Source organism: Solanum stenotomum, chromosome 7 (genome assembly GCF_019186545.1).
Source record: "Solanum stenotomum isolate F172 chromosome 7, ASM1918654v1, whole genome shotgun sequence".
Lineage (NCBI taxonomy): Eukaryota > Viridiplantae > Streptophyta > Magnoliopsida > Solanales > Solanaceae > Solanum > Solanum stenotomum.
The window spans coordinates 41,916,781-41,944,518 of NC_064288.1; the positions used below are offsets into that span (position 1 = coordinate 41,916,781).

At 32.2% G+C, this 27,738-nt stretch overlaps 3 protein-coding genes, 1 long non-coding RNA gene and 1 pseudogene across 4 annotated transcripts in view; 3 read left to right on the forward strand and 2 right to left on the reverse strand.

Annotated features, from left to right (window-relative positions):
- The first annotated feature begins 13,731 nt into the window (after nucleotides 1-13,731).
- On the forward strand, nucleotides 13,732-16,000 carry LOC125869910 (leucine-rich repeat receptor-like serine/threonine-protein kinase BAM1). Its single transcript, XM_049550310.1, has 2 exons — nucleotides 13,732-13,746; nucleotides 15,290-16,000. The coding sequence occupies exons 1-2, from the start codon at nucleotides 13,732-13,734 to the stop codon at nucleotides 15,998-16,000; spliced, it is 726 nt and encodes a 241-aa protein (XP_049406267.1).
- A 2,350-nt stretch (nucleotides 16,001-18,350) lies between these two features.
- LOC125871387 (uncharacterized) lies at nucleotides 18,351-20,539 on the forward strand. The gene is made up of 3 exons (XR_007447005.1): nucleotides 18,351-18,632; nucleotides 18,766-18,835; nucleotides 19,382-20,539. It is a non-coding gene; the product is annotated as an uncharacterized LOC125871387 (long non-coding RNA).
- Nucleotides 20,538-21,464, forward strand: LOC125869912 (MADS-box protein SOC1-like; annotated as a pseudogene).
- Nucleotides 21,465-22,062: 598 nt separating this feature from the next.
- LOC125871236 (probable glutathione S-transferase) lies at nucleotides 22,063-22,964 on the reverse strand. The gene is made up of 2 exons (XM_049551834.1): nucleotides 22,592-22,964; nucleotides 22,063-22,443 (listed from the first exon to the last, which is right to left on the reverse strand). Exons 1-2 carry the CDS (start codon nucleotides 22,898-22,900, stop codon nucleotides 22,063-22,065), a joined length of 690 nt encoding a protein of 229 aa, XP_049407791.1. The 5' UTR covers nucleotides 22,901-22,964.
- Nucleotides 22,965-23,112: 148 nt separating this feature from the next.
- Nucleotides 23,113-27,738, reverse strand: part of LOC125869913 (toMV susceptible protein tm-2-like) — a 14,234-nt gene continuing 9,608 nt past the window's right edge. The window contains exon 3 of the mRNA XM_049550311.1: nucleotides 23,113-23,140. Coding sequence (XP_049406268.1) covers nucleotides 23,113-23,140 — 28 coding nt within the window. The remainder of the gene's footprint in view (nucleotides 23,141-27,738) is intronic.

The window sequence follows — 27,738 nt, forward strand, 5'->3', positions numbered from 1 at the left end:
CCCCCCCCCTCCTATCATCTTCCTTTGCAAGTAGATCCGCCATCATATTTTGCTCCATTTGTCAAATTCTTCATCATATGATATCAATTGAATAAATAAAATATCATATACCAATTAAAAAATAATTATATTAAAAGAAAGAAGAAATTTGAACTATATGTAATATATCTATATATTTTTTTCAATAGTACTAACAATACTAAATACTAATCATCTCTTGAAATCTAAAAATATTATAATCAAATTACATTATATCCCAAAAACTGACTATTGCAAAGAACAATTGCATACTGACAACACATTATTTATTATTAATAAGGTATTTTTTTTATCATACTTGCTTAGTGAATGATAATACATACATAAATAAAATATTAAGAAAACATGTCCAAGTAAATAAAAATAAATGAAATATATTTTTCCTTCATGTACTTTTTTGCTACATGTTAGTTAATTCACAAAAAATATGATAAAGAAGAGAAATGATAATGTTGAATGTGAATCTTCACGAAACTAAATATAAATTTATATAGGCAAAATAGAGAGAATGAAAAAATAAAACTTGAGAATAAAATGAAATATTTCTCACCTTCATGTACTTTTTTTTTGGTTACTTGTTAGTTCATTCACAAACCAATATGATGAAGAAGAGAAAGTATAATTTTGAATGTGAATCTACATGAAACTAAATATGAATTTATATGAAAAATAAAGGAATACCATAAGACATTATAAACTTATAAATTTAAGTTTGGAGATTATGGACATAAAAATTATGGGAGTTATGAATATTATTAAAAGTAAAAATTAAAGAGGTGTAAGTCATGGGTAATAAATCCTTGTGAATAAATTAAATAATAAAGAGAAAAATACTTAAAATATAAATTAATAATTTCATTTTATGTTTAGAATTGAGGCAAACAAATAAAAAAAAAATGTGAAGAGTTTTTGTTGTAAATGTTCCTCCATTAATAAAATATTTACTTGTAATAAATTAAGTAATTTACTTACAATACAATAATTAATTTAAATAAGAAAAAAGGCCAAAAAAGGAGAAAAAAGATAAATGCAAACGGAAACCTTAGAGAGATGCCACATCATCATGTCTATGTTTCTTTTTTTTTTTTATTATTATTATTATTATTATTATTATTATTATATATAGAGATTTTATTAGTATCCATATTTGTAATATGGAAAAGGGCATGATATACCCCTCACTTTGGTATTTAGAGCTGATATACCACTTGTTACAAAAGTGGCTCACATATTCCCCAACCTTTTACACTAGTGGGTCACATATACCATTACTGTTACACGAATAGCTAATGTATACCCCTACCGCTACAAAAGTGGCTCATATATAGCCTTTAATCTAATGGAATTAAAATATAATTTTAAATGTATTTTTTTATTTTAAAAAAATTATGTAGGGGTATAAATGATCCTTTTTACACACATTTTTTTTATATTTTTAATTATCATTATTTCAGTTTTTTATTCTTCTTTTATTTCATTCTTTAGTGGAGAAATATGAGGAAAAAAATGTGCATGAAAAAAAGAGAAAAAAGTAAGAAAAATATTTAAAATTAATTAGTTTTTTGGATATATTGTATTTTATTTTTTATATTTGTAAAAAATATTTGGGGTTATATATGATAAATTTTATAAGAAACTTAGTGAAAAATAAATTTTACCATCAAAATGATAGATTCAAATTAGCCGCTAAATAAAAAAAAAACCAAAAAAAATATGTGTGAGAAGTATCAAATATACTTTTACATGAATATATTTTTTTAAAAATAAATTCAAAATTGATTTTTTACTTCGCTAGAGGAAAAGGATATATGTGAGTTATTTGTGTAACAATATGGATATATATGAGTTATTTTTATAATGAGAGGTATATAAACTCTAAATGAGAATTTGGAGTGTGGTATGAACACTGTAACAGAGAAAATTGTCCCCTCAAGTCCCACAAAAGAAAAATATGAAACTTTGAGTGCCTTGAGTGCATGGTACAGGATATTTGACTATTGAGCACTTTTCAGTTTTCACATACAATTTGTTGTTCTAAAAGTTCACATTCTCAAGTCTAAACCAAAAAGCACTCCATAGTAAGGTATATAAAATGAATTTGATAGAATTAAATAGGTCTTCTAAACATCATTGGTTTGCATTATCAATTCTTGTTTTAGCTCAACGAGGTATATAATTAAAAGAAACCTTCTTGACATAGTTATGGGCAGACGTTGCATTGTCCTCTTTGGTCTTGCAGTTTTCATTCTGCTTCATAACCAAACTTCACTTGCTACTGATGAAGCTGCTCTTTTTGCACTGAAATCACACATTTCTTCTCATCCTAACAACATCTTAGTTAGATTGGAATCACTTGCAGCTCCCGCCACCATCGAGTCACTGCTTTAAACATTTCTAGCATGCAACCTCATGGTACCATTCCTCCACACATAACCTCTCATTTCTTGTTTCCCTCAGGGTCAGTATGGAGATTTGCCAGCAGAGTTACGTTGGCTCATTTGAAGAGGTTGAAATTGATTAATGTTAGAAGGAATAACTTCACCGGAGCCATTCCATCATTTTTGAGTTTGTTACCAAACCTACACACTGTACATGTATCCCTCTGGAGCAACCAATTTTCTCGTAGGAGAGATCCCTTGGTGATCTTCGTTACTTGACTGTCCTAGACCTGCAATTCAATCAGCTTACTGGCCCTAGACCACCATCAATATTTAACATTATGACAATGCGAGTGATTGCTCTTACCAACAACAATCTTACTGGAAAGCTTCCAACAACTATATGTGACCATCTTCCAAACTTGGAAGGGCTTCAACACTCAAGCAACTCCTTAGATGGAGTTGTTCCACCAAACCTTGAAAAATGCAGAAAGCTTCAAAGATTGTCATTGTCGTTCAATGAATTTACTGGAACTGTACCAAGAGAGCTAGAAAACTTAACGGCTCTTGTAACATTATTTTTTGGACAACAACTCTTGGAAGGTAGTATATATGATATTTCCTTACAAGATATCTAAAAATTTCATCCTTTCTCTCTTCAGCCAAACTGGTAACTCATATATATATTTCAAACAATTGACAGGAAAGATACCTGTGGAGCTAGGTAATCTTAAGAAACTACAGAAGCTGGGATTAACCGAGAATGAGTTTACTGGTTCGGTCCCTGCAAGCATTTTCAACATATCAGCAGTGCAGGTCCTAGTACTTTCACTAAACAAGCTTTCAGGTACTCTACCTTCTGATTTAGGTCGTGGAATGAGAACAATTTTACTGTGGAGGAATTAATCTGAGTGGTTTTATCTCTGATTCTGTTATCTCCTGTATTAAGGTTACCCAAAATAGAAACAGAAAATAGATGAAACAAACAGAAATAATAATCTAAGTCCACAGAACCCACTGTGTTTCCTTAAGAAATTTAATCCCCTCAAGTACCCGAGGTTGCAGATTATTTCCTCCCAAGATAAAACAGATTAACCTATTAGAGAAGTAGCGGTACCTAAAACTTCAATAATTTTAGCGAACGCAAGAACAGTAATGAGAGCACACACAGACTCAATTGATCGACAATTTGTTTATGTAAGAAAATGTAGGCAGAGAGGAAAAATTTTCAGTAAATGAAAAATGGAAAAAACTTCTTATTTATAGCCATTTGCAGCAAGGAACGCGTCTGTTCGGACAATGGTATCTTTCCAGAACGTTGTGTCTTTTTGGGAAGAGTAATGCCTTTTCGGAAGGAGCAAGTCCCTTCAGAACGTTTTTACCGTTACACGCAAATTTCAATTAAATTTTGTTACGCGAAATTAATTCTGTTAATTAACTAACATTCTGAATTAATTTATAAGAGAAAGGAAATCAATTAATGAGATTGATTAAATAAATTTTGTCCAAAAATATTATCAATCAATTGCCAAATCCAAAGACAAAGCCGAGCGAGCGAGCCAGCGACAACGGCGCGAGGGGCACCTTCTTCTTAACCCTTTAAGAACTAAAGGAAGTGTTTCCTAATATAAGGACAACAATTTTCCTTTCTTCTACCAATATGAGATAAATGACTTTTCATTTGCAATTTGCAATGACTTTTCATTTTCCCTCCAAAATTGGTTCCCCCACATTTTCCATTTTCTCTTCTTATTTCCATTCACACCTTGCTAAAACCCAACATATTCAATCTCAAATTCTTCGAGACTCAAAATGGTTGATCTCTCCCTCAACAATTTCACAAGTCCAATTCCTAAAGCACTCGGTAATTTAGAATACCTTGAGGCTCTAAACTTGGGATACAGTAGTTTTATCAGCGATTCAACATTAAGCATCCTTGCATCATTGAAAAAATCTCGGGTTCTATAATAATCTGTTGGATGCCATTTTTCCAGCATTTGTTGGTAATTTCTCCAACTCCTTGATGGTTGTAAACTTAAGGGCATGATTTCCGAAGAAATTGGTAACCTTACTGGTTTGACAAAGATGAGTCTATCTAACAATGAGTTCACCGGATGTATTCCAAATACCATCCAAGGCATGTAGAGCCTTCAAGAACTTTATCTAGATAGAAACAAGATAGAAGGACCCATACCAGATGATATATATGTGCAGTTTACAGAATCTTGGTGCATTGGACTTGTCACGAAATAAATTTTCTAGTTCCGTGCCACCATGCTTAGGAAAATTTACCAGTTTGAGGATACTTCATCTAGATTACAATAGGCTGGATTCTAGATTACCAGAAAGCTTGGGGAGCCTTAAAGATCTTTTAGAATTTAATGTTTCATCCAATTTATTAATTTGAAATTGGAAATTTACAGGTGGCAACAATCATTGATTTGTCAAAAAATGATTCCTAGCACTCTAGGGGGTATAGATAAATTGATGTATCATTCTCTGGAACATAATAGACTAGATGGGCCTATTCCAGATTCATTTGGCAAAATGTTGGCATTGGAATTCTTAGATTTGTGCTATAATAATCTTGTTGGTGAAATTCCAAAGTCATTAAAAACTCTAGTGTCTCTCAAATACTTGAACTTTTCATTCAATAAAGTAATTGGAGAGATTCCCATTGGTGGTCCTTTTTCAAATGCCACAGGTCAATCCTTCTTGTCTAATGATGCACTATGTGGTGATGCCAAGTTTAATGTGACAACATGTGTCATCCAAGAGGAAAAAGGCTAACTTAGTTTTGTACACCAGTTTGGGAGTGGGTCTGTTACTTCTTGTATTAGCCCTTGCATGTGTATTTGTAAGATTGCTAAAAACAAAAAAGAATACAGGTCAAACAAATGTGTCTCCGTTAAAAGAGCATGAAAGAATTTCCTATTATAAAATTGAACAGGCAACAAAAGGATTCAACGAAACCAACTTGCTTGGTAATGGGAGTTTCAGCAAGGTCTACAAAGGGATACTTAAATATGGTACCCTTTTTGCAGCAAAGGTATTCAATGTGCAATTGGACGTGCATTCAGAAGTTTTGACATAGAATATGAGATACTCCAAAACCTTCGCCACAAATATTTGACCAAAGTCATCACCAGCTGCTCCAACCTTGATTTCAAAGCCCTAGTGTTGGAATACATGCCTAATGGGACACTTGATAAATGGTTATATTCTCATAACTTATTCTTGAACTTACTGTAGAGATTAGATATAGTGATAGATGTTGCATCTGCAATGGACTATCTCAACAAAGGTCATTCAACAGCTGTGGTGCATTAATGTGACTTGAAGACAAGCAATGTCTTGCTAGATCAAGAAATGGCTGGTCATGTCAGTGATTTTGGCATTTCAAAATTGTTAGGTGCAGGGGAGGCTTTTGTTTAAACAACGACAATTGCAACCATTGGATATATTGCTCCAGGTATAGTACAACTTTTCAAAGTTTTCTCATATCGTTTAAATACTCAAAACAATTCTTCCCCCTACATATAAATGGATTTTCTATGTTTTTTGCATATTCCATTTTAACTAGGAAACTTTTATAATCTTTTTCACTATTATTTCAGAGTATGGACAAAATGGAATTGTATCCACAAGTTGTGATGTTTATAATTTTGGCATCCTGACGATGGAGATGTTTACAAGAACAAGACCAAGTGATGAAATATTTATCGGAGACTTGACCATACAACGTTAGGTTAGTGATTCTTTTCCAGGTGAAATTTGTAAGGTGGTGGATTCTAATCTGGTACAGCCACGGGATGAGAAAGTTGATGCAAAGATGCAGTGCTTGTTGTCTATCATGGAATTAGCTTTGAGCTGCACTTTCGTGACACCCGATGCAAGAATTAGTATCGAAAATGCTCTTTCAACACTGAAAAAGATTAGGCTCCGGTTTGTCAGTAGTTGGCACTTGGTGGAATTGGACCGGCTACTCTTGTATGTTATTTGATACTATGCCTATTACATTAAACTTTCAATTTTGCTAAAGTATTTAAGTGTATTTATTCAGGATTGTATGGAGCAACTCATTTCTTGATATATATGTAGTTTTAATGATATATGAAAGTTGAAAATGAGAAATATATGACAAAAAAATTTGGTCGAATCTAATCCAATCCTCTGACGGATGATACTTTAGCGTGATCTTTCAATCCCCCCTCCCCCCCAAGAGAATCTACAATAAGAATTTTTATATATGTTACATAAATTTGTATAATATTATAGATAGATAACAGAGCTGATTCTTAGGGATTAGAATATTTAGTTACCATAGTTAGCTTATTCTCTCCATGTATTTATACCATTGTTCTCTTTGAGTAATATACAAGTTATTCTCAATAGGTTATGAATTACATGGTATCAGAGCCAATGTCTGAGTTGGTATTTTCTCTTCGCCGGAAGTCACTGTGACCTCGCCGGAATCAACTATAGTTCACCGGAAGTGATTGAGAGTTCTAAAATTTCTTTCACCACCCACTTCAGAAGAAGATACTTCCCACGATCTTAAATCCCTAGATCTCGACGGCTAGAAGTTACTCGTGTGAGCCTCACGTTCCATCAGTACTCTTTCCAGTGAGACTGCAGTAGTGGTGCAGCATCAGAAATTCAATTTGCTTGTTGTTCCAATGTCACAGTGACATTTCCTGCAAGGATTTGGTGGTTGTTTGTTCAGTAGACAACGATTTGAGAGATTTTCCCAATTCTGGCCAATAATCTAGTGGTCTCTCTGTGTCGGGCAGCATCTGGTAGTATGTTAACATCTTTTTTCTAGCAATTTCTGCTAATATTTAACGTTACGATTTCACTCGTGTCTTACAATTTTTAGCATTGGGATTTTGTTGTAGCATCATCAAGTTTTGCTCTTCAATCAACACTTTCACTTGGATCTTTATTTGATGATTTTCTGATTTATCAGGAGTTATTTTTAGGTCTCTGATTAGTTGGATAGCTAGTCTTGAGTGGAATTGGTGTAGGGAAGAACAATTACTTTGTTTATAGTTTCAAAATAGGTTATTGTCTATCTTGGGTATTGTCTGATTTTATGATATAATCTGGTTAGACTTGTTGGGAAAATGACCGACTATAATGAGAGAATTGAAAGGTCTAAAGTTGTTAGTGCTTGTAGTCCATTATCTGACAAAATGGTCCTAATTTCAGCGGAGGAGTTTGCTAAATTCTCTCAATACCAGAAAATCTCGAAGGAATCCACTTCAGTTAATTCCTTTGTTGAATCAAATAAAACATGTCTTATCACCTCTTCAAATAAATAGGTGATTGTTTCAGGTGCCACAAATCACATGACAGATAATACTAATATTTTTTCTTGCTTTCAAGCACACAAAGAACCCTCTCTGGTTACCGTAGCTGATGGATCAACTTGTAACAGTGTTGGATATGGGACGGTTAAACCAACCTCTTTTATTACTCTGTCATCTGTATTAAGTCTACCAAAATTGGCCTTTAATTTGATTTCTGTTAGCAAAGTTACCAGAGACCTTAATTGTTATATTTTGTTCTTTCCCGATCATTATTTGTTTCGTGATCTTAAGACGAATCAGGTTATTGGTAAAGGACACGTATCTGACGATCTCTACATCTTTGATGAATGGGAGCCTTGGTTTGTTGCCTGCTCTAGTGTTGTGTCTCCATTTGAAGCACATTGTCGATCGGGACATCCTTCTCTACCTCTATTAAAGAAGTTGTGTCCTCAATTCCAGAATATTTCTTCATTAGAATGTGAGTCATGTCGATTTGGAAAACATTATTGCAACTCATTAAGTCCAAGGGTTAGTAAGCGAGTTGAGTCACCTTTTGAGTTAGTTCATTCTGATGTTTGGGGAACGTGTCCTGTTGTTTCCAAAACTAGGCATAAGTACTTTGTTACTTTTGTGGATGATTATTCTCGGATGACTTGAATTTATTTTATGAAGAGTCGCTCGAAAGTATTTACTCACTTTTGTGCCTTCTGTGTTGAAGTTAGCTTCAGTACGTATTCTGAGGAGTGACAATGCTAAAAAATGTATGTCGGAATTATTTCAGTCATATATGAGACAACATGGTATTCTCCATCAGTCTTCATGTGTCGATACACCTTCTAAAAATGGAGCTGTTGAGAGGAAGAATAGACACTTACTTAAGACGGCTCGAGCACTTTTGTTCCAAATGAAGGTTCCTAAATAATTTTGGGTAGATGCAGTCTCTACAATTTGTTTTTTGATTAATCGCATGCCATCTATTGTGCTTGTTGGTAATGTGCCCTACAATGTTATGTTTTCAAACAAGTCTCTATTTCTGATTGAACCTATGATATTTGGAAGCACATGCTATGTTCGAGATGTTCGACTATCTGTTACCAAGTTGGATCCTAAGGCATTGAAGTGTGTGTTTCTGGGCTATTCTCGCCTCCAAAAGGGGTATCAGTTTTATTCTGTCGAACTTGGCAAATATTTGGTGTCAACCGATGTGGTATTTTCAGAGACTACACCATTCTTATATGCACCTCCAATTTCTACAAGTCAGGGGGAGGAAGATGAGTGGCTAGTCTATCAGGTCACCCGTGAAAGAATCAGATGTTGTCCCTCCATCTCTCAGTTCTTCTATTGAGGATCAATCGACTATTGTTTCAGAAGCTCCTTCTCCGTCTGATGTGGCAAGACCGCTAATTGTTCAAGTTTACTCAAGGAGGCGAGAGGCTAATGATATATGTCCTGCACCAGTTCCTTTGTCATCAGATCCTCATTCTTCCGATCCTCCACAAGATCTTGACCTCCCAATTGCTCTTCACAAAGGTACACGTAGTTGCAAATCCTCATATTCCATTAGAAATTTTGTTTCATATGGCCACTTATCCTCTATGTATAGATCTTTGATTGCTTCTCTAAACTCTGTTTATGTACCCAAAACAATGAAAGAGGCCTTGAATCATCATGGGTGGTCTGATGCAATGCTTGATGAAATACATGCCTTATAGGAAAACCACACTTGTGATTTAGTGGATTTACCCAAGGGAAAGAAATCGGTGGGATGTAAATGGGTCTTCACAGTTAATGTTAACCCAGATGGATCTATAGCGAGACTTAAAGCCAGACTTGTAGCTAAAGGGTATGCTCAAACAAAGATAATGATCAAAATAGTCCTTAATGTATGGACTTAAATTGATTTGATCCCTCATATATGCAGCTTATGGAAAAGGTCCTTTATGTATGCTAAAAGCTTATCAATTTTAGTCTTTCACCCTAAAAACCTAACGACACAAGGAAAAATTTGTGAAATTAAACAATATCATGTAGTTGCTTAGCCAAGTGTACTTCTACTCTTGCCTTAACTTCACATCCTCTTGTATTGATCATTCAAGAGATAGTAATACTCCAATTTCTGTCACAACATTCCAATGATAGCAATGTCTCGACTAAAAGCAAGATAGATTCTTACCATAACATAGGCTCGATTCCATGGAGTTTCTTTTGGATTAACATCGTTCAATAATGGAAAAACTTGTGTCAATTGATTTTACAAGAAAAAGGATTTTTTGTTGGAAAGACTAGAGTTTTCACCCTTTGAAACATTTTTTTTTGAATTACCAATTATCATTACTAAACTCAAATATATTGGAATTGCAGACGCACATTATTTAGATAGCAACAATTCAATTCAATTCCACACGACTAGCAAAATATATGCTTAGTAAAACTTTCCACAATGTATCAAGCTTCCAGCACCTAAGAAGAAACCAAAAATTGCTGCTCTTCTCAAAGTAGTTTGTTCAATATATCTGATTTTCAAGAGTCTAGACACCTTGAAACTTATAGCCTCATAAGTTCCAGCACCAACAACGCCACCAACTGCACCGCCAACAACAACACCAACAGACAACTATCTCTTGCCATATCTCTCTTCTCAAATGAGGCATTTTGCAGTGCCGCAATCACCCTTTGGAACTGATGACGGAGGTTTTGTATAAAGTTTTTGTATGTCACATGAGTTGCACATCATTGTTTAATTTGACAGAGTTGGTTAGATTTTAGGGTGAATGACTAAATTGATAAGCTTTTAACATACATAAATGATCTTTTCCATAAGCTGCATATATAAAGGACCAAATCAATCTAAGTCCATACATTAAGGACTATTTTGATCATTTTCTCTGCTCAAACATATGGGGTAGATTATTCAGACACATTCTCCCCGGTTGCCAAACTCACATCTGTCTATTTGTTCATTTCTATATTTTCTTCTGAGAATTGGCCTTTACATCAGTTAGATATCAAGAATGCATTCCCTCATGGTGATATTCAAGAAGTGTATATGGAGCAACCACCTGGTTTTATTGCTCAGGGGGGGTATGGAAAAGTCTGTCATTTGAAGAAGTCCTTGTATGGATTGAAACAGAGTCCTTGTTTGGCATGTTAATTAGTGAGGTAGTTCAGAATTTTAGGATGAAAATGAGCAAATGTGATCACTCAGTCTTTTACTGGCAATCGATATCTGGGACTATCCTCCTTGTTGTATATGTTGATGACATTATCATCACTAAAAGTGATTATGTGGGAATCTCTTCCCTTAAAACTTTCTTGCATACTAGGTTTCATACAAAGGACTTGGGTCCGTTGAAATATTTTTTGGGAGTAGAAGTAAACAGAAACAACAAGGGAATTTTTCTATCTTAGAGAAAGTATATTTTTGACCTGCTTGCAGATACCGAAAAGTTAGCAGCCAAACCCAGTAGTACTCCAATGGTTCCCAATGTGCACCTTATGAAAGATGATGGTGATCCTTTTGATGATCCAGAGAGATATAGAAGGTTGGTTGGGAAGTTAAACTACCTTATTGTGACTCATCCGAATATTGCTTTTTCGATAAGTGTTGTTAGCCAATTCATGAGTGCACCTACGGTCAAACATTGGGAAGCTTTGGAACAGATCCTATGTTACTTGAAAGGAGGCCCTGGACTTGGCATATTGTATAGTAATCACAGTCATACTCGTATTGAGTGTTTTGCAGATGCTGACTGGGTTGGATCCAAGATTGATAGAAGATCTACTACAGGCTATTGTGTTTTTGTTGGAGGCAACCTAGTATCATGGAGGAGTAAGAAGCAAGGTGTTGTATCTCGATCCAGTGCAGAATCCGAGTATAGATCTATGTCAGTGTCTACATATGAGATTATGTGGATACATCATCTTTTATCTGAAACTAGTAAAATTATCCGTGCTTCGCGCGGGAATTTAATATCATGGAATTTATAAAATAATACTTAAAACCTATCAGTCACTAAAACTAAAACACTATATTATCTTACATACAAGATTACATAGTAACAAACATAAATAATGAAAGGAAAATGGAAATTATTGCATCTTATCATTTATTCTTAATAACATAAGTATAAATAAATGACTGTAAAAATACATACCAGGATCTGTAACATAAGCAATGGTGTCAGTGAGCCACTCAACAGGACCAAAGTACACAAATATTTAATTGTGAAGAAGAAGAAGAAGAAGAGGTTCAAATTTTTTGTTGTTTTAAACTGAGAGGAAATCTCTCTATTTATAGACAACAAAGGGTAGTGTGAACAATTGTTTATTGTGCTTTATCGGAAAGGTTACAACTATTTGAAAAAGTTGCAACCCTTCGGAAATGTCACAACCTTTCATAAAAGTCACAACTTTTCATAAAAGTCGCAACTTTTCATTAAAGTCACAATTTTTCATAAAAGTCACAACTCTTCATAAAAGTCACAACTTTTCATAAAAGTCGCAACTTTTCATTAAAGTTGCAACTTTTCATAAAAGTCACAGTTTTTCATAAATTTCACAACTTTTCATGAAAAGGGAAGGCTAGTTTTGTAAATAAATAAATTAAAAGGAAATTTTGAGTTGTGGTGGGGCCACGTAGGTGTGCCTAAGGTTCTCTTTTATATATATATACTAGTAAAATTACCCGCGCTTCGCGCGGGATTTATATCACAGAATGTATAAAATAATACTTAAAACTAAAACACTAAATTATCTTGCATACAAGATTACGTAGTAACATACATTAAATTAATGTAAAGGAAAATGAAAGTTATTACATCTTATCATTTAGCTTTAATAACATAAGCATAAATTATAAATTAATGATTGTAAAAATACATACTAGGATCTGTAACATAAGCAATAGTGTCAGTGAACCACTTAACATGAGCAAAGTATACAAATATTTAATTGTGAAGAAGAAGAAGAAGAAGAAGAGGAGGAGGTTCAGAATTTTCGTTGTGTTAAAATGAGAGGAAATCCCTCTATTTATAGACAACAAATGGTAATGTGAACAAATGTTTATTGTACCTTATCAGAAAGGTTACAACTATTTGGAAAAGTTGCAACCCTTCAGAAATGTCATAATTTTTCATAAAAGTCGCAACTCTTCATTAAAGTCGCAACTTTTCATAAAAGTCAAAACTTTTTATAAAAGTCATAACTCTTCATTAAAGTCGCAACTTTTCATGAAAGGGAAGGCTAATTTTGTAAATAAATAAATTAAAAGGGAATTCTGGTTTGTAGTGGCGCCACATAGGCGGGCCTAAAGTTCTCTTATATATATATATATATATGATATGATTGGGTTGAAGCATCATACCCCAACAAAACTTTGGTGTGATAATCAAGTTGCTCTTCATATTGCCTCAAATCCAGTGTATCACGAAAGAACTAAACATATTGAGGTTGGTTGCCATTTTATTCGTGAGAAGATTCAGGAGAACTTGATTTTCACTAGCTACGTGAAGACATGAGAGCAACTAGCTAATTTGTTTACGAAAGAATTGAATGGAACTCGATTTGATTGAAAAGGGACTTTCTTTTTAATCTCTTTGAATAGCAATGTATCTGGTAAAAGGAAAGGAAAAAAAAATGCTACGTATTTGTGAAGTTTATTAGCCCGTCTCGAATGATTTTAAATGATCTAATTTAATTTATTTTCATAAAATCTTATGTCTGATTTATTATTACTTAGCTTTTACAGTAACTGAGGGGAGGTTAGTTTGTTCAGTACAGATTATTACTTTTTGTTCTACCAAACATTGGATTAAAACTTAGTAATTGCCTGTGAAATCAAAGGGAAACAAACAGACAAAAAGATCTCAACAACAAAGAGAAATGGATCTCTAAATCCCTCAAGAGAATCTATAACATGAGTTAATACATCAAAATCACTTTACGAGGCAACAAAGGATAAACAAATCTATCCTTTTTCAATTCTAGTTAGTTCGACTGGAAATATGTCGAGAGAACAGGTTCTTTAGACTACCACATTATGGTAGAAAGTTTGGTTCTCCATTCTTGGATGATAACTTGCCAAACAAGATCTGAATAGCAATATGTCGAAAAACATTGGTGTTTTATATAAAAGAGGACAGAAGTACAGTAATTAATAATGTGCTATCATGCAGTGGCGCCAAGAGGTATGTGATATATATCAACCACCACAAGGGTGTTGTGGGATAGATGAGATCCCTCCACCCTTAACTCAAGCGTGAAAATGGACAGTTAAACCCTTACAAAGGTCCTCCAAGATGCGAATCTGGATTACTCAGGCTGGTGTGTCCTGGATACAAGATGGTTACGTTATATATAAAAGAACAAAAGAGGCATGTAATAATGTGTGATACAAGTTTATTAAAGTGTAGTTGTTTTCGTAAAACAGAAAGGGAGAAAGCATGGAAAGTTTGCACTTTCTTAACAGTGGTAATCTTTTGTGTCTTTATTTTGCCTAGGTAATTAGCAGTGGTAATCTGACTTTTTTTTTTTTTTTTTTTTTTTTTGTGGTAATCTGACTAATGGTGGCAAAAAAATTGATAACACTTCACTTACAAAATGCAATGTCTTGTCTGTCTTAGTTGAAGATGAAGGTTAAAATAGGCAATCTTAGTTATCCAAATTTGCTGAATCTTAACTGACCCGTGATAAATCCTTAATCCACGTCTTAATTTGAGTAGAAGATACTAAATCAATTATATATAGAATGAATCAGAGGAATCTTCTTCTTTTAAGAATTTTACGAAATTGACTTCATTTTTGTTCTTCTGTCATCATTTTCTTGGACTCATCAATCATCTTGACAATTATTCACTGCTTGATTTATCAATTGCATATTTAACTAATGTATATACATATTGAAGTCAAGCCAAACGCCGCGATTGACATTTCAAGCAATCGCGTTCTCAACAATACCCATTGGTTATCATTTTAGAGCAACAAACAGTCTTTCAACCTCAATCACCATTAGATATGAACGTAATCATCACAAGTAGATACACAACACAATTCAATGGTCCTCTCACGGAACCCAATTTAATGGTCCTCTCATGAAACCCAAACCCAAACTGTTAGAGTACCGGTTCGTGGTACCCGATCCAATGTTTATGCCAGAACGTGGCAACCGATCCCATATTTATGCCGGAACGTGGCAACCGATCTCATATTTATGCCGAAACGTGGCAACTTATTAACGTTTCAAGGACACACCATACATATTGAAGTCAAGCCAAAGGGATACCTCTCTCCTATAATTGCATTTGCATTTGACGATTGGTGTGTAACAAAGAATGCTAACTTGTACTATCTAAAACATCAACATCTTTGTTGAAAAAAAAAGGAAAAATGAGACACCATGGAAACTGCCTCCTACATTCACTAAACTGCACTAATGTCTATTCCAGTTCATGCCCCACAGAAGAAAAATAGACAGAGACCTGGTCACAATACAACTTGTGCTACTCAAAAACTAAAAATAGTATAAATTTTGTAAGATCATTGTTTTTGCATTATCAATTGTAGTTTTGGGCAGAAGTTGCAATCACTCTTGCAGTTTTCATTCTACTCCATGGCCATACATCACTTGCTACTGTTCCTAATATTAGCATTGATGAAGCCGCTCTTCTTGCCTTGAGATCTCACATTTCTTCTCATCCTAACAACATCTTACCAAGCAACTGGTCTTCTTCAACCCCAATTTGCACATGGATCGGAATCACTTGCAGCTCCTGTCACCATAGAGTTACTGCTTTAGACATTTCTAGCATGCAACTTCACGGTACAATTCCTCCACATCTTGGAAACCTGTCATTTCTCATCTCCCTTGACATCAGTGACAACACTTTCCACGGGGGTTTTCCAGAAGAGTTGGCTCATTTGCGGAGGTTGAAATTGATTAATGTCACGAGCAATAACTTCAGCGGAGCCATTCCGTCATTTTTCAGTTTGTTGCCAAATCTACGTTTTGTGTACCTATCGAGCAACCAATTTTTGGGGAAAATTCCAACTTCCTTTTCCAATCTAACAAAGCTGGAAGTGTTGAGAATACAGAGAAATTTTCTCGATGGAGAGATCCCTCGAGAAATCGGTGATCTTCGTTACTTGACTGTCCTAGACCTGCAATATAATCAGCTTACTGGCTCTATACCACCATCGATCTTTAACATTACTACAGTGCAAGTGATTGCTCTTACCGGTAACAATCTTACTGGAAAGCTTCCAAGAACTATATGAGATCATCTTCTAAACTTGGAAGGGCTTCACCTCTCAATGAACTCCCTAGATGGAGTTATTCCACCAAACCTGGAGAAATGCAGAAAGCTTCAAGTCTTGGCATTGTCATTCAATGAGTTTATTGGAACTTTACCAAGAGAGCTCGCGAACTTAACACTTCCTACAAAATTATCTATCCCAGCTCTGCATTTGGAAGGTAATTCCTTACAAGAGATAAAACTTTCCTCCTTTTCTCTCTTCACCAAACTTGTACTCATATATTTCCTCAAATTGACAAGCTAGATACCAGTGGAGATAGGTAATCTTAAGAAACTACAGCGGCTGGATTTATCTCATAATAAGTTTACTGGTTCTGTCCCTGCAAGTATTTTCAACATGTCAGCACTGCAGCTCCTAGGACTTCACCTAAACAAGCTTTCAGGTACTCTTCCTCCAGATCTAGGCCATGGAACGCCAATCCTAGAAGAATTTCTTTGTGGAGAAAACAATTTAAGTGATTTTATTTCTGCTTCAATCTCAAATTCTTCAAGACTCAGAGTGCTTGATCTCTCAGGCAACAGTTTCACAGGTCCAATTCCTGAATCACTAGGTAACTTAAATTAACTTGAAATTCTGAGCTTGGGCAACAATAAAATTTTCAAGGATTCAACTTTGAGCTTTCTTGCGTCATTGATAACAACTATCGGTCAGGTGGCGGTGAATAAGGTGGCTATGGTGGCTCTGTAAGCGGTGAATCAATGATTCTGGAGGAGGGCAACGGCTCTAATGGCTACCGTCTTTTATTGCTTTGAGGGAATAAATAAAATACCAAAATGCTTTTAGTTATTGACTTTTAGGGTGTGTTTGGTATGAAGGAAAAACATTTTTCGAAAAATGTTTTTCAATTTTCTTATTTTGATTGGATTAAATGTTTTGGAAAATATTTTTCAAATCAACTCATTTTCCTCAAATTTAAGGAAAATGACTTCCCTTCAAAACTTAAGGAAAACAGTTTCCAAAACTATTTTCCAACTTCAAATTACAATTATTTTTTTGTTGAAAAAATCAATTTATTTTGTATTTACCCTCAAACCACCCCCAAAAAAATAATAATTTTAAAGCTTGTTTTTAAATTCAATTATTTTAACCCACCCTCACTCCTACCCCCACCCCCTCCCAAAAAAAATATTAAAAAATATTTTTAAAAGATATTTCGAATTTCAATTTTTTATTTTTTTACCNCCCCCCCCCCCATCAGTCCCCCTATCAAACCCCCTATCAGCCCCCAAACCCTCTTTAAAAAGAAAAAAAATTAAATTTATTTTTAAAAAATATTTTCAATTTCAAAATTTCTTTTTTTCACCCCGACCCTTGACCCCCACCCACTCACCCCCTACCAGCCCCCACCCCACCACCTCCAAAAAATAATTTCAAGTTTGTTTTTTAAAAATATTTTCAATTTCAAAATTTCATTTTTTTCACCTCTACCCAGCACCCCCCACCCCAAAAAAAATTTAAGTTTGTTTTCAAAAATTATTTTCTAATCTAGTAAAAATAAAAGATATTTCTCAAAAATATTTTTCATTCATAAATCAAACACTAAAAATCTTTTCCNTTTCAAAATTTCTTTTTTTCACCCCGACCCTTGACCCCCACCCACTCACCCCCTACCAGCCCCCACCCCACCACCTCCAAAAAATAATTTCAAGTTTGTTTTTTAAAAATATTTTCAATTTCAAAATTTCATTTTTTTCACCTCTACCCAGCTCCCTTACCAGCACCCCCCACCCCAAAAAAAATTTAAGTTTGTTTTCAAAAATTATTTTCTAATCTAGTAAAAATAAAAGATATTTCTCAAAAATATTTTTCATTCATAAATCAAACACTAAAAATCTTTTCCGGAAAATATTTTCTACTCACCAATCAAACATGAAAAAATAAGTCAAAAATCAACTTGTTTTCCAAGAAAATATTTTCTAGGAAAACATTTTCCTTCATACCAAACACACCCTTAGTGGTAATTTTCTTTAGTTGCCACTTAGAAGAGATTTTTTTACGGCCAATGTGAATTTGCGCTATATTTCAATTCAGAGAACAAATTAGGGGCAATTATTATTTTGCCGCTAAATACACTACAACAAAAGATGTTTTTAGTGACATTTATTTAGTGGCAATAAGTGAATTGCCACTAATACGTTATATAAATTATACTATTCCCGGCATTTAAACTTTTGCCAGTAAAGAAAGTACTTTTCATTGACAATTAAAAATAAATAGCTATAATTATAGTCAATTTGTATTTATATTTTTTACTTTCCCTCAATTTCTTTTTTACTTCAAATTTCCTCCATCTTCGCCCTTCAATGAAATCCAAATGGTCGGCAAAGGAAATCAGCACGACGGCGATGGAAATTGGCACAACTACAGTGGAGTTCGGCACAACGGCTGTGGAGTTCGACAGGACGGCGGTGGAGTTCGGCACATCGACGGTGGAATTCAGCACATCGGTGCTATTGATGTGAAGAAAGACGAATCAAAGCCGCCGGATTCTCTACACAAGCTCATCGTCAGCAGTCCGTCTAGTATAAGAAAATTCATCATCTCCGATTGCCTCATATTCGATCGGATCGAATTCGAACTGCGATGTCGTTTGGTAACTATTAATATCCATTTTATTCAGCTGTTGGGCCATGTATGGGTGTATGTTCTAGAGTTCTATCTTTTATATTGTTAGAATTGATGCGTGTGTTTCTATATCGCATAGCCTGATCTTATGTCCAATAAAGTTGGTGCAGAATTGTAGATAGCAACCATACTAGCTGTTGTGGAGCTTGATTTTTGATCTCCTATTTGAAGGTAAACAACTAAACTTAGCAGTTAATTGAAACCTTATTTGTTCATATAAAATTCAAATTTTCGCACCATTTTCATGCCTTGAACTTGAGACTTTGCACACTTACGCGAATCTGATATTCAAGTTCCTTATGTACCTACATCTTTTCACTCTTTTTCCTTATAGCAATTCAATGAACATTAGCATAGGCAATGGTCTGCTCCAACTCATTGGCACTGCTTCATCCCTGATTGAAATTTGTATATAAGTTCTGTTATGCTGTAATTGAAACTTTGAAATTGTGTTTCTTTTGTTTTCACATTGGTTTTGATGATTGTAAATCAATATGGTAGAGGTTATTGCCAGAGTCTCCTGATGAAAGTTACTCGAAGTTGTACCTCTCTGTATTTAATTGTCTATGATGGGAGCCAAGCAATTTTGAATGCTTTGCAGACAAACAATTGCTATAAAATGAAAGAAAGCAATGATGGCATGAGCCAATATTTTGTTGTGACTATATTATGAATTATGTTGTGGAAAATTTGCGCATAGATGTTTACTTTGTGCAGATCTTCTTCCAAAAAGATCGTTGATGCTCGGACCATGTCAATACCAAGTTCAGCTATGGAATAATACAGTTCACTGTTTACTCCAATGCAACGGGCCCCAAGTTAAGTGTAGTCGAATACTTGGTTTGTTAATTGACAGTTCCTAACTTCGATTAATTCATTCATACACCTTTGTTCTCTGCATTTTGCTTCACAGAAGGACTGAGTATCACTTTGCTTGTATTCTTATACACTTCTGTACCTATTGATGTTACTTTGTGTTGAGGAATTAACAACTTGTACAGTTGTGCCTTAGCTTAATTCTGTTACAAGTTAGTTAGGCTAGAGTTAGTGATAGTTAGCTGTTTAGAGTCGGTTAATTAATTCATTAGATAGTTAGCTTAACAATTTGATCTATAAATAAGATTATCAGTCAAGTTCTGTAAATCAATTTTATTAATTCTATACAATTGGAGTTTCTCTTTTCTGTGCACGTACTGTTTTGATTGCTTCTGCACATCACTAAGTAGAAGATTCTTCATTTCTATGGAAGTTAACACTTGGGTGTTAAACTTAGAAGACCAAAATACTGAGCATGAATGACCTATGTGTATCTCATATTTTTATGGCTTGTACTTGCTTGCATTCCTAGTTCACTCTCATTGTGTATCAATTGTTAATGTAATACCGTTTTGTGTGAGTTCATCATAAATCAATTTAACTTTGCGTTGGTTGTCAACCATTGCATCCCTCTTTCTTTATCCAGGCAATTTTGTGTTATTCTTAGTGTAAATGTTTTGTTTCTTTATCAATCAAATGGGATCTTAATAGAAGTTAAGTATGTTAAACGAGTGATTTTATTTATTGCAAGCATTGGATTATAGAGGTTCCTAGTGTAGGAATAATGTAATTGTATTGTTTCACTAGGTTAAGTGCTTTTAAGTGATTAAGATGGGAAGGGGTGTAAATGCTAATGTCTTGATGGAGTATGTTAAATTTCAGATTTTTCCGAGCCAGGGTAAGTGAAACTAACTAAAACTACCTGTTGTGTTTATATATAGTTGTGTTTGTGTGTATTGATTGAAATCTAACCTTTTACTACTTGTGTTCCAGTTCAAGATGTGGATGACAAGTTTTCGTATCCAGGCAATGTGATGACAAGATCCTTCTTAAATAAATGAAATTCTTGGGAAAAGGTCTGCATTTCTGTACCCTTCAAGAAGTACAACAGATAGAAAAACCGTTGGAATGGAGTGTCACACCATCAGGGCACGAAAGGTTTCTTGATCAGACTCTTAGAAATGATCTGGTTTCTTATGAAGTTTCAGAAACTTGACATTTATCTTATCTTATTTTTTTAGGTTCAAGTTTTTAAGGAGCAGGTTGAGCGACTAAAAGAAAAGGTAAGGCCACACTAACTGATATATTTTGAGCTTTAATTCACACAAAGGTAAGAAAAATAGCAATCTATCTGTAGGCCTTACTTTGTTGAATGTGAATGTCTCTATCGAAGAATTTCCAACTGTTTTACTACTTGTTTGCTTAATGCTTCCCTTTCTTACGAATCTAGGATAAATCCCCGCTGCTGAAAATGCAAAATTGAGGGAGAAGGTATATTTTTCATTTTGTTACATCAACCTTTGTATAGTCTTCTTTTTTTTTAACTCTTCGACTCTAATTCATAAATAGTCGGACAAAAAATTAACTTTTCTGGTGCCTATGTTTATAGTTTGGTGGCCTTTAACAGAGACAAATACTAAGTGGAGAGAAGGAAGGAGAAGCTCCTTGTACAGATGGTAGCGAGAAAGATGTTGAGACTGAATTGTTTATAGGACCACGGAGTGCAGAGTAAGACGTCTCTAAAAGAATTGATCCTCCAATAGTTGGGACAAGCATGAGCTCAAACCATATACCAAGCAAGTGTATCGTGGAGTCCTGGAGGGGAAGAATTACTTATTTTTGTTGCCTGCTAGCTTGGCAAGACAACAAGTCCTTAATCACAAAAGGAAGAATAAGATCCTCTCGATATTATATATGATCGTGATCCAAGCTGTCATACTTTCACTGACTCAATTTTCTTGTTTTTTCATTGTTGAACACATGAGTTTTCTCAATTCTATACAATTGGAGTTTGGTAATTCTTCTATTAGTATTTTTGTATTGATTTCTCTGGTTATACGTATGAATTAAGGTGAATTCCTGGTTAATTATAATCTTCATAATAATTTCCACTAAAATAAGTCTCAGTTATCGGTAATTATAATTTATAAATGTGGAAGCTTTACTGGCAATAGTTATTGCTGCCAAATAAATGCCGCTAAAAGTAAAGACCTTTAGCGGCAATATTGTAGGTCTTTACCGGCACTCTAAATAAATGCCGCTAAAGACTTTAGCGACACTGGATGCAATGACAATAGATTAAATACCGCTAAAAGAAAAATTAAATGCCACTAAAAGTATCTTTTATTATAGTGATAATTGCCACTAAAATTACTTTTTGATGTAGTGCTTATATTTAAGGTGAATAGTATTTAATCTCAATAAAATGACTTATGTACTTATATCACCCACTATTTCATCACATTATGTGGCTTGCAATAGTTTATCAGGAAAAGAAAACAGAATCTAAAGCCATTAATCCTCAATGAACTTAATTAATGTTATACAAACATATATCTTAATACATATTGAATCTAAATAATTCATTTTGAAGCAGAAGCAGAAGCAGAAGTTGTAACTTGAGCACGAGCATGAACTCGGGCATGGAAAAAAGTAAGCAACTCATCTCTTCTTGAAGGTAGATATTCCTTGACTTGGCTACAATTAATATATTCATCTCTCCAAGCACAAAATTTAGGAAATTTTTGACTCGTCACTAATACAACTCCAGAAGCTTCTTCATAAACTCCTAGCCAAAGTGCAACCATATTTGCAACAATATCAGCAAACCCAAATTTGTCACCTACAAAGAACTTCTTATCCTTGAGTTCATTATCAAGAACTTTCAACATCTCATTTACTTCCTCTTTACCTTTCTCTTGCTCATCTCCTTTGCGAAAGAAAGTATTCACCACAGCGGTCACCTACAAAACACTCAAAAAATTAACAACTATCATGACGATACTACGTCTCAGTCTCAATCTCATGCAAGTTAGATTATTATACAAAATTATGTAAAGTATACCAAGCTCACTAGAACATCTTATATATGTCGTATGAAGATGAATTTACCTTATCATCAAGGAACTTAGCCCAGAAACGAGCTAAAGCACGGTCATAAGGATCTTTAGGCAAGATGGAAGGGCCATCAAATGTCTCATCAATGTATTCGAGAATGACCATAGACTCAACAATGGGCTTGCCATTGTGAATGAGCACTGGGATTTTCTTGTGAATTGGATTTGATTGAAGAAGTAGAGAGCTCTTGTTATTTCTATCTTCTTCTATATATTCATATTTGACTCCCTTAATCTTTAGAGCCCACTCAACTCTGTGACTAAATGGGCTATACCAAAAACCTAGCAACTTTACTTGTGCCATATATATCAAAACTTTGGTTATGATTTGCTAAGTTACTATGTAAAAAGGAAATCTTAGTGATGATTCTCTCTTGAATTATGGTCTTATTTTATAGTAGAAAAAATCAATGAAAGTGTCTTAGCACCAAAAGTTGTCGAAGACTTGAAAAAACAAATGATTATTAAATTAATCCATGTTTGTCCAAATACGTAAGCACTTAGCTAACTTTTTTTTTAATCATCCATGCTGATGTTATGGTACCTAAGAGATTTCACGTACAAGAAATTTATAATGACAGGTTTCAACGGAAATTCCAAGCATTTTTTCTTTTAATAATTTTCATGCGGCGTGAATTTAAAATAGCTAAACTAATGAGTATCATGCACAAGGAGATTATGCCAAAAACAAATTTCATGTATGTCAAAATAATCTCTTTTTCTGGCATAATTTAGATGATTCACTTTTTTCTTTTACTCTGTGTTACTTTTCTTTTACTCAGTGCAAAAAATAATAATATATTTTTATTTTTAGTAACAGTTTAATTTTAAAATGTTGATTTAGAGTCACACAAATATCTATGAGTTATTTTAGATAAACTTTTTTTTATAACGATAGAGGCACAACCAACAATAATCGTGTGAGGCTCCACTCTTTATTTGACACTTTGATAGTGGGTCATTTTCTTACCTTTTTTTAACTTCTCTTCCACTCACTCCTATTTCCTTTCATTTTTTTTTCTCCAAACAAATATTCAATTCTCAAATACACAATTAAATAACTAATACATTTGATATAAAAAAAAAAACATCTTTTCTGTTATATTTACTGAAACACTTTTAGAACATTTAATATTAAAAATAAGCTTAGTGTTCAATATTTTTCTAATAGAATCAAATTAACTCAAACATAAAACGATCACATCTTTAATTAATATAAATTATTAACTTAGATGTCATGTAACAATTAATAAACTGATCATGATTGAAAAAACTTTTTTTGTAATTAGAAATCTCAAGGTACCAAGCAAACGCATAGATATACTCTATTTAGAATATATCAAAAATTTACAAAATAAATTGTGAAATTATACTTTTCATAACAATTATCGATCTATTCGAGCTATATTTGTTTGGAGTTCTGATCTTTTTTTTAAATTATAAATTATTTTTTTCATCATAACCATATTTTAAAATAAAAATGACAATGGGGCATAACGGGGTAAGGTGCGACAGATTCATAAATGATTTTAAAAAATTGCTTAAGCTGAGGCGGGTCACAAAGTAAAATTTAAGTTTTTTGAATTAAAATTTAAAATACTTAAGTTATTCTTCAAGAATCAATCGGTTCCGTACAATTTTTAAATTAACTACTCTTTATATTATTATAACTAGTATTCGTTCCCGCGCGTTGCGCGGATATTTTAAAAGTTATAATTTTAAAACCAAAATTATTTTATAAATTTTATTATTAAGTTATTAATATTTTTATATTTTATTATTCACATGTTTCGATATAGTGAATATAATGTTCAACCTCCTCATAAATATCCGCGTAATACATAGATAGTATCAAGGAATACGAAAAATTTAGGCATTACAAAAATAAAATTTTTATTATTATTATTATTATTATTATTATTATTATTAAAAACTGAAAATAAAATTTAAAATTTTAAAATGTTGTGTTACCAAGGAAGTGGGAGGGGGGTCGTATTTTTCATCTTTTTTGTGTGCAGATATGTATTTAATTTTAATTTTTAATTTAATTATTAGTATTATTCAAATTAAAATTATGATAACCTCCCCAAAAAAGGAATCAGACACCCTATTTTTTAGAACTGTTTTAAAATTGTTTCTCATTTAATTGTAAAAATTACTTTAAAATCTTTTTAAAAACAAAGTAGTAATTGTTTTTTTATAGATAATAAATATGGTAATATATATAGATAGATAAGTACTTTTTTCGTTCATCCGTTTTATACATTTAATTTTTTTTTAAAAAAAAAACTGAAACAGTAACTTTTTTTTCTTTGATAAAAAAGCTTAATTACAAAAATTACTTTAAAATCTTTATAAAAACAAAATAGTAATTATATTTTATAGATCATAAATATGGTAATATATATAGATAGATAAGTACTTTTTTTGCTCATCCGTTTTATACATTTAATTTTTTTAAAAAAAAAACTGAAAAAGTAACTTTTTTTTCTTTGATAAAAAAATTGAATTATTTAATTATTCAAAAATGGCAATTAAGGTTTCACGTAAATTTGAATTGCAAATTTATCGTTATTTACAGTTTTCCGTAATCTTTTTCTTTTAAAAATTTTAATCTTCTTTTCTTTTGACATGTGTCATCTTTTATTTTAAATTTTAATTTTATTATTATTATTATTCAAATTAAAATTATGATAACCTTCGCCCCAAAAAAAGGAATCAGACACCCTATTTTTTAGAACTATTTTCAAATTGTTTCTCATTTAGTTGTAAAAATTACTTTAAAATCTTTTTAGAAACAAAATAGTAATTGTTTTTAATAGATAATATATAGATAATAAATATGGTAATATATATAGATAGATAAGTACTTTATTTGTTCATCCGTTTTACACATTTAATTATTTTTTTAAAAAAAAATTGAAACATTAACTTTTTTTTCTTTGATAAAAAAATTAATTGTAAAAATTACTTTAAAATCGTTTTGAAAACAAAATAGTAATTTTTTTAAAGATAATAATTATGGTAATGTATATAGATAGATAAATATTTTTTTTGTTCATCCGTTTTATACATTTAAATTATTTAAAAAAAACTGAAACAGTAACTTTTTTCTTTGATAAAAAAAATTGAATTATTTAATTAGTCAAAAATGGCAGTTAAAGTTTCACGTAAATTTGAATTGCAAATTTATCCTTATTTACAATTTTCCGTAATCTTTTTTCTTTTAAAAATTTTAATCTTCTTTTTTTTTTCTTTTGACATGTGTCATCTTTTCTTCTCCTAGATATATACAGTTAAGGTAACGGTATATTTTTTATTTTTTAAAAAAAATTGTAAAAACTGCTTGTTGAATTTTTCATTATTTTTGTAGTGTTTTCTAATTTAATTTTTTTTTATTTTTAGATTTTAAATTAATTTTAATAATTCTTAAATTCTCTTTTTTTGTGGTGCTTTCTCCTTTTATATATAGATAGATTTTAATAATTCTTAAATTCTCTTTTTTTGTGGCGCTGACACACAGACATATTTTCTTCTCCTATTATATATAGATAGATAGATTTAATTAGAAAAATGTGCTTGAAAGCCTATATATATTTTTTTTTATTATTTTTTTTTCTTTTTTCAGTAATCTCTTCTAATCCCGAGAAAATTTACTTTTAGGAATAGGTAAAAAATTCAAATACATTATACTCTTTTAACAATAGTGTATATGTTATTTCAAATTTTTAATTGGGACCAATTCATATTTTAAACAAATTAATATATAAATTAATGAATATCTAAGGATAAAGTTAGAAATTTATTGTAATCACTTAGGAACATGTAATATTTAAAGTCTACATTATTTTGGTCAATTCTAATTCAGATTTTTCTTCTTCTGTCATATCAAGAGGCCTATTTCTCAACATCAAAATGCAATAGACTAATCGGAAATACAATATAGTATATTGATTAGTAAACATTATCATTCCAAAATTCTAAAACCCAATCCACTCTATTAAGAGTAATCCAAAATTCTAGAGTTCAATTACTATAGTTTCCTGAAATTTATGATTTATTGCATTAAAAATCTGTGTTGAAAAGAAAGTTATTATATATATAGAAGTTGTAAATGTGAAGAACAGTTAAAAGTTAAACTTATTTCATAATTCAAAGTCATAATTTTTTTTTATATTTTCTTAAAATATTTAATTCAAATGTATGAATAGAATTTGAATCATGATCTTTAACTTAAGAGAAGAAATCAAAACCAAGTAATAGCATCTCTAACATGATATTTTTTCATTTAGATAAATAAAAAGCAAAAAATAAATAAAATTCCAACCAAATTTATATATAAAAATTGTGTGCGTTCTACTAAATTTTTTCATAGCATTAGATATATTCTAAGATGGTTGCCAATAAGAAATAGGAGTTGGCATATTTGTGAGTTTAGAGCAATTTCAAGATGATTACGGATTAAAAAGTATTGAAAATTAAGTAAAATTTAATTTAATGTACCATATAATACATGTGCAAACACTTCAAGCATGAAAAATATCAATCGATGTACATATACTTTACCAAATTGTATATGAAATAAATGATCAAGAATTTGAAGAATGGTTAACGGTCAATTCTCTTTCCGTAGCATATACTAACTGAATTCATGATTTGTTCTTAGGTGAATTTAACCTACAAATATTCCTACTGCTTCTTTGTTGTGTAAAAGATCTGCAGGAATATATATATATATAATAATTTTTCTATAATGATGAAATTTAAAACTGTATTGAGCAGTTATAATTGATTTCAAATTTAAAAAAATGTGGATTTATTGCCTACAATTTTTCCGTTGATATAATATTTTATTTTTTTATGCTATTTAAAGGGAGGCATGTACGTGTATTTGCTACAAAGGAGGAGGCAAAATAGAGCAAAACAACTGATTTCAATTTAAACTTTAAAACAATACTTATCATGTTGGTAGGTTAGTTTTTTTTATATATAAATATTGTAATATATATAGATAGATAATTACTTTTTTTGTTCATCCGTTTTATACATTTATTTTTTTTTAAAAAAAAAGCTGAAACAGTAACTTTTTTCTTTGAATAAAAAAGTTTAATTGTAAAAATTACTTTTAAATCTTTATAAAAA

Coding starts and splice junctions, on each gene's coding strand:
- LOC125871236 (XM_049551834.1), bottom strand. CDS start 22,900: ATGGCACAAGTAAAGTTGCTAGGTTTTTGGTATAGCCCATTTAGTCAC. Junction 22,444..22,591: donor CTAAGTTCCTTGATGATAAG/GTAAATTCATCT, acceptor AGTGTTTTGTAG/GTGACCGCTGTGGTGAATAC.